The sequence below is a fragment of the Merops nubicus genome, unplaced genomic scaffold, assembly GCF_000691845.1.
Source record: "Merops nubicus isolate BGI_N331 unplaced genomic scaffold, ASM69184v1 scaffold12386, whole genome shotgun sequence".
Taxonomy (NCBI): Eukaryota; Metazoa; Chordata; class Aves; order Coraciiformes; family Meropidae; genus Merops; species Merops nubicus.
In genome coordinates, this window is record NW_008614390.1 from 367 (window position 1) to 7,723 (window position 7,357).

The 7,357-nt window shown below is 39.7% G+C and overlaps 1 protein-coding gene across 1 annotated transcript; it reads left to right on the forward strand.

The window, feature by feature from the left end:
* The first annotated feature begins 333 nt into the window (after window positions 1–333).
* Window positions 334–6,541, forward strand: CCT5 (chaperonin containing TCP1, subunit 5 (epsilon)). The gene is made up of 10 exons (XM_008942212.1): window positions 334–388; window positions 481–645; window positions 921–1,119; window positions 1,874–2,066; window positions 2,628–2,777; window positions 3,093–3,212; window positions 3,540–3,725; window positions 4,648–4,785; window positions 5,157–5,337; window positions 6,260–6,541. The coding sequence occupies exons 1-10, from the start codon at window positions 337–339 to the stop codon at window positions 6,385–6,387; spliced, it is 1,512 nt and encodes a 503-aa protein (XP_008940460.1). The 5' UTR covers window positions 334–336; the 3' UTR covers window positions 6,388–6,541.
* Window positions 6,542–7,357: the final 816 nt, after the last annotated feature.

Here is a 7,357-nt window from a genome sequence, read left to right on the forward strand (position 1 = left end):
GAGAGGCGGTGGCAGAACAAGCATCTGCAGAGTAGAGCTAAACTGTATTAGTTTCCCCTTTTAGCGTTGCTTACTTCTGCCGCTCCCCTGCGTTAAACACCAGGGCTGTCGTTTTAGTTGCTCCACTTTTGTGTACTTTAGTGGTGCAAATGCAAACTGGGCAAGAAACATATATTGAAATTTTTTTCCCCCAACATAACTGGCTGTTGACAGTTAAATTACAATATTTACATTATCTTTTTTTTCTCCCCTGCGTTTTTCTTAAGTAAATACTGTGATTGTGGGATGCACAATAACAATTTGACTTATTTCTTTTTTGTGTTATAGTCTCATATAATGGCAGCAAAAGCTGTAGCAAGTACTCTGAGAACATCCCTTGGGCCCAATGGTAATGACAAATTAATTTTAATGGCTCTTTTTCGGTAATTGCCCTGGGGCATTTTCTGTGTTTTCCTTCATGCTTTGAATATATTTTTTTAGGCTTGGATAAAATGATGGTGGACAAAGATGGTGAGGTGACAGTGACAAATGATGGCGCTACCATTCTGAATATGATGGATGTGGATCACCAGATAGCCAAACTTATGGTGGAGCTGTCAAAATCTCAAGATGAAGAGATCGGAGATGGGACTACTGGTGTCGTTGGTAAGAAAGGATTTCAAATCTAACTTAGCTTTTCCAGCTTTAAAATCAAGCTTCTTCAATGGTTTTAAGAAATTTTGTGTGAAGGAACAGTAGCACGTTTTTGGAGTATTTACTGTTTCAGAATTCAGATATTTTGTCATTTGGGAAACTTTGAACTGTTAAAATACTACAGAAAAAAAAGCCCGAGGGCATGGTTGTAAGTGTTCCGCTGATGCACTGGAAGGGCCGGTTGGGTGTGTGGGAGGGCAGTGACGATGTGGGCACTCGTTCTGCAGTCCTGGCGGGGGCGCTGCTGGAGCAGGCGGAGCAGCTGCTGGACCGCGGCATTCACCCCATCCGCATCGCGGACGGCTACGAGCAGGCGGCCCGCATCGCCGCCCGGCACCTGGACAGCATCAGCGACAGCTTTCCCGTGGATCCCCACAACACCGAGCCGCTCGTCCAGACCGCAAAGACAACGCTGGGCTCCAAAGTGTAAGTCACGCAGGCTCCAGAAGAGCCTCCGGGCTTCCGTTGGAAACGCATCCAGTCGAAGGGAGAAATCCGGGAGATGCGGGGAATTACTGTTTGTTATTCGAGTAGCTGCTGAAGACTTTGTTTTGTTTGATTTTGCATAATTTCTCAATGGACTCATGGCTTAGGAGTTTTGTCCCTTTTGTCTCTAAAGGGTCAACTCCATGAGGTTAAACAGCTGCAAAATCAATTTTGTTGTGACCTGTTAATTCCATATTTCTACATCACAACAAATTGCAAGAGTAATTTTAAAAATAATTGGTTTATGTTTCCAAAGTTTTGTTTGTTTGTTTTTCCTAAAAAAAAACCCCAAATTGTAGGATGGTTCCATAAGCACTTTCTTTCATTATAATCTTTATATGTTGTATAGAAATTCAGACGCTGTCAGTGCTTCCTTTGCACAGCTCTCTTAGCAGTGGTTTCGGTGACTTGAGTGTGTCTTAGTAGTTAATTCTCTTCAGTTGTTTCAAATCTGTATCTTCAGATGTTGACCACAAAGATTACTTGAACAAGTTGTGTCACATGTTCTGTTTTCTGCCATATTTAGGACCTTCTATTTCTGTGAACAAACAAGCAGGGCCTCCTCTTAATGTGACGTACAAAAGCCGTTAGCTGTGGTGATGCTTTTTCTGTTTGAGATTAATAGAATCGTGTTTTTCTTCCAAATGCTGGGAATCGAATGCAACTTTATTGTTTTGTTTTTTCCTATATCTAGAGTTAACCGTTGCCACAGACAAATGGCAGAAATCGCTGTAAATGCTGTACTGACAGTAGCAGATATGGAGCGTAAAGATGTTGATTTTGAGCTGATCAAAGTACAGGGAAAAGTGGGAGGTAGACTGGAAGATACACAGTTGGTTAAAGGAGTGATTGTGGATAAAGATTTCAGTCATCCACAGATGCCTAAAGTAAGTGATGTCCCTGTATGTCTTATCTGTATTGGGTTCAATTTTGTTATTTTTGGTGCATGTAAGGTCTCCAAATCTTTATGTGGTATTCTTCAAGAAAAGTGGAGGCCATTTAAAAATCCTACTACTCTAGAATATTTTCTTAGTAGGTGACAGTTTATCCTAAAAAAGAAAAAAATGTTGAAAATATGAGTCGTGTAGTGCATGATTTTGTACTGGTGGCTGTGAAGACAAGTGTGTAGCATTCGCAGTGGTCATGGTGGATAGGGCAAGTAATGGTTTCATTGAACTCTTTTAAGACACTGAACTATAAAATGACAACACTGGCAAAAGTTAACGCTTAAACAATGTTCTGAAGCTGTGGAGTTTGTTCAACATGGGTTGTAGAGACTTGATGAAATTACTTGGGTATAATTAGTTTCTCTTTAGATAAGAAAAATGATCAAGTTACTTCCTATCTCTGTGTTTTTATAGATATTTCTGTATGTTTTGGAAATACAAGAAAGAGGTTACTGAGGTCAAAACTCAACTTTTTTTAAAGTTATTTTTTTAATTATACAGGAGCTCAAAGATGCTAAAATTGCAATCCTTACTTGTCCGTTTGAACCACCTAAGCCTAAAACCAAGCATAAGCTTGATGTGACTTCTGTTGAAGATTACAAGGCACTGCAGAAGTATGAAAAGGAGAAGTTTGAAGAGATGGTGAAACAGGTAGTCCTTTCTGTTTCTACATTGTTTCCATAGCCTTTACTTGAAGTAGCGTAGTGCATGGGTACCTGTCTGGAAATGAGCTAATAACCCTGGTAGGAGGCAGTGTACAAGCAGTTGTAAGGCTATGAGCAACTTGGGTTTATGAAAGAAAGAGATACCACCCTTGTTCAAGATTGACTTGCATCTCTGCGTTTGCCATGTGGTTCTTTCAGACTCGTGTTTTGTGAGAATTACGGGAACTAAAACCCTGAAGAGATTGTTTTTCATTCTTGTGTTAGTTCTGATCAGAAGATTGATGTTGTGTGTTTCTTTCAGATAAAAGACACTGGTGCAAACCTTGCTATTTGCCAGTGGGGTTTTGATGATGAGGCAAATCATTTGCTGCTCCAGAATGAGCTGCCTGCTGTTCGCTGGGTTGGTGGACCTGAGATAGAAGTGAGTAAAATATTCTAAGTTGGGCTGTGGACCAGTTCTCGAACATTTGAAAAGTGTAACCATTAAAATTTCAGGCTTTCTGGGTAGAACTGTGTAAGTGTGGGTATTGGAGGCAAGTGGGGGTGTCTCTGGGAAGAATGTACAACAGGTAGGATTATGGTGTATAACTGCAGTGTACGCTTATGAAACGTGTGACAGGTAAGGTGGGTGGGTGGGTGCGTGCCTACTTTTGCAGTAGGCATTTGACAAATTCTCTTCTGCTAGTTTTATGCTACGAAAACCAAAACGGAGATGGTTCTCAAAGTCACTGATGTTGTTTGACTTCAGCTGATTGCCATTGCGACCGGAGGACGCATCGTTCCTCGCTTCTGCGAGCTGACGGCGGAGAAGCTGGGCTTCGCGGGCGTCGTCCGGGAGATCTCCTTCGGGACCACCAAGGACAGGATGCTGGTCATTGAGCAGTGCCAGAATTCCAGAGCTGTCACCATTTTCATTAGAGGAGGAAACAAAATGGTGAGGAACTTAGTTTGTTATGGACCTTACAATGTAAGCTGCAGGATGCGTAGTTTCTTTGAAAAGTATATTAACTTCTGTTTTGTCTAAATTTTCCTTGCATTGTGGACAGATGGAAGCAGGGAAAGGTTGTCATGACTAGATGTTAGAAGCCACTTGTTAGATTCACATCCTGTATTTTTGAAAGAAAAACTTTTTCTTACTCTTAGACTATATTAGTTCATAAATACAGAAATAATTTTCCCTCTGTATGCTCTAATTTGTTTTTTCTCATGAGACCCTCATGAGAGGGTCACTTTTATGAGTAAAGACATACTGGCATTCTTGAGAGGTTTGCTTTCATTATAGACCTAGGTATGTCACTTCTGATTCAGTCCAGTTCAAAAAAAAAAAAAAAATAATTAAAACTGCAAACCAGCCCCCTACACACAGAACAAGACTATTTGAAATTCCCATGTACTTAACCTGGTTCTTGGTTGTACGTGAAAAACCTTAGGAAGAGAACAACGTAACGCCATGTCTGTCAAGTTCTTTAAGAAAGCAGAAATACTGCTTTCGAGGTCCCTACAGCTTGTTAAACTCTACATCTGTGGGATTTGGGAGTTGACACAAATGACAATCTGAAAGTAAGGTTGGCATTTACATTTAAATGTTTTGTGTCTTGGGAATATGCAAGATCAAAAACCTTATGTAAGTTTTCCTCATTTCAAATTTAGGTTTAACAAATAATGTAGTGTATTTTTTAAATTCCTTCTCTGCCAGTGGATGTCTAACATTTTGTATTTTGGAACAGTGTATTAGAGGTGCATTAGAGCCATAAAAAGTTCCTAGTTGATTTGCAGTTTGTGTTGCTGTGTTAGGAACTACATCTGCATAGCCTTCAGTTGTGTATGTTGCAAACAGATGCTGTTTTGTAACGCAGATTATTGAGGAAGCGAAGCGGTCCCTGCACGACGCGCTGTGCGTCATCCGGAACCTCGTTCGGGATAACCGCATCGTGTATGGCGGTGGGGCAGCGGAGATTTCTTGTGCCTTGGCAGTCAGTGAAGCAGCAGATAAGGTAAGAAGGGAACAGTTATGGCTTGCTTTAATTTAAGGAGAGAAAATAAGGGTTAAGGCTCTTAAGAACTGAAAAAAATGAAAGAGCTTCCATAAAGTGCATCTTATGGGACTTGCTGACATTCACTGATAACCAATGTCCGAAGCTTTTTTCCCCTCTCTGTAAATTTTTAGCAGTACCTTTTCCCTTTTATGATAACATCAGTTTAAAATGGTTTCATTTGCAATTAGTTATCATGCAGAGGTATTAATTCAGTTATTGAGATGCATATTCCTAAGAAAATCTACATCTTAACGTATATGTTTTATAGCTAGTGCTTCTGCTAACAATGGAGTTACTAGCTGTATGCATTTGACTTTCTTTTCCCCTAGTGCCCATCTTTGGAACAATATGCTATGAGGGCTTTTGCAGATGCCCTGGAGGTAATTCCCATGGCGCTGGCAGAGAACAGTGGGATGAACCCCATACAGACCATGACTGAAGTGCGGGCTAGGCAAGTGAAAGAAAACAACCCTGCACTCGGCATTGACTGCTTGCAGAAGGGAACAAATGGTAAGAACTGCACTGTGGAGAAGGAGGAGCGTAACGGGGTTTTCTTTCTCAGAAGATCAGAATGCTTACTGTTTTGCCTGTCAGCCCTTTTGAAGTTTGTTTGTTTGTTTGTTGGGTTTTTTTGGGGTGCTTGTTGGTTGGTTTTAACCTGTGCATCACTTAAGTTATGAATTATGCCCCTTGTCATAATAAATAGGAATGCAGATGGAGAGATACATGCGCATCTACAGGGTAGAAAATGCTCAAAAACCTCTATTTGGTGGCAAGATCAGTTGAAGATGTTGGCTGCCTTTGTGGTATAGCTCACACTGCAGCCTGACCAACAGTTGTTTTCAGAAACAGCTTGTGAAAAAGTAAACAAAAAGTTGGAAATGTCTTTAGGTAGGATTCACACGAGGATGTATGCATACATAGACCTGTAACAGGCATGAGAAGACTATGAAATCAGTGTATGAAAACTATTTTCATCTAGACAGACACTTTTCACACTCTTACGTTGTTAACTTTTTTCAAAAAACATATTGATAAATTTTGGAGAATAATATAGGACATTGTGTCGATACAAAACTCTTCTTTGGTTGGGTGTTTCTGCTTTACAACATTTGAACTTCCACTTCTTTAGTGGTTGCTCAGCCCTTAGGATGCTCCTAATATTTGTGTGTGGAAACTGTACTCTTGAAAAATAATGCAGAAAGGTGAAAAGCTGCAATTGGGCAAGACTTAGTTGGGAAAGTTTTGGATCTTCATGTTCCAAGATAAAACCCAAACATAAAAGTCTAGTTTCTACAAGTTGCTTGGCAGCTCTGGTGGACAAGAGTAATAATTTTAAAACATTCCTTAAAATTATTTGGAAATTACTATCTCGCATTAAATGTTGTACCTAGATTTGAGGAGGATATCTAATTCTGCTTCTTTTTGACAGATATGAAGCAGCAGAATGTTATAGAAACCTTGATTGGCAAGAAACAGCAGATTTCTCTGGCAACTCAGGTTGTTAGAATGATTCTGAAGATCGATGATATCCGTAGGCCTGGAGAATCTGAAGAGTGAAGGCTGGAAAGCAAGGACCATCGAGGGGGCCTGGGCAGTAGCGAAGATGGTAGTGTTCTGATGCTTCCTCTTCAGCTGTTTATTTCAGACACTGTTTCAGATACTGTAATGGCTAATTGTTGGAAATAAAACAGTTTAGCATTGGTGGTTTCAAGAATTGTTTCTGAAGTGGTATTGCATCTTTTCTTATTAGATGTGAATAGTCATAGAAAATGCTTCCTGAATGTACAGGAAGAAAAAAAAAAAAAACACATTTGTAGCACAGTAATAATATTCCATGGGTCCTTTTTCAGTGTTTCCACAGCTAACTCTTAGCTGCTTCTGAGCAAAGCTCACAGATTATCATTTTAAGAGATGTGTCACTTAGTGAAGCAAGCAGAAAATTATTTTAGCCTCCAGTAATTCTCACATGTTAAAATACATCAAGTATGAGGTTTCTTTCTGACTGTTTGAAGGACCTGTATTTCATGCTTCCAGTTGCTTCCATTTTTTTCTCTTGTAGTAAGTAGCCTTTAAGTGTGTTCCTGATTGATGTGCAAGGAGGAATTTTTTCATCAGTATGTACATTCAGTCAAGTGGGGTGTTTTTCCCAAAACTTTTGTTTATGCTACCACAACTGAGTGCATTTATAAAGTAAGTTCTAAGCATGATCTCTGAATGGTAGAGTAAAATTTACTGGAAGGTGCCTTGCTTCTGTCTTAACAAGAGCAGAATTTGCAGGGGTTTTGCAGGTTGCAAAAGATAGGGAAGTACTGAAAAGATAACTCAACATCACTTGTATCACTTTTCACATGCACAGTTTCAACATTTCAGAGCATAGTAGTACAGAGAAAACTTTCTTTGGCATTGACCACTGTTATCTAGCAGGTCTCATTCTAATCATTGCTGTGATTTTTGAGTCAAACATTCTTAGAAATTTTCAAATTCATCCTTAGAAAACAGGTACTGGGCCTTTCATTGTTATTCTTTT

Excerpts from the sequence above, each read along its gene's own strand:
- CCT5 (XM_008942212.1), top strand. The coding sequence starts at position 337 with ATGGCAGCAAAAGCTGTAGCAAGTACTCTGAGAACATCCCTTGGGCCC. Across the intron at positions 3,213-3,539 it reads TTGGTGGACCTGAGATAGAA|CTGATTGCCATTGCGACCGG; the intron begins GTGAGTAAAATA and ends GTTTGACTTCAG. Across the intron at positions 5,338-6,259 it reads CTTGCAGAAGGGAACAAATG|ATATGAAGCAGCAGAATGTT; the intron begins GTAAGAACTGCA and ends TCTTTTTGACAG.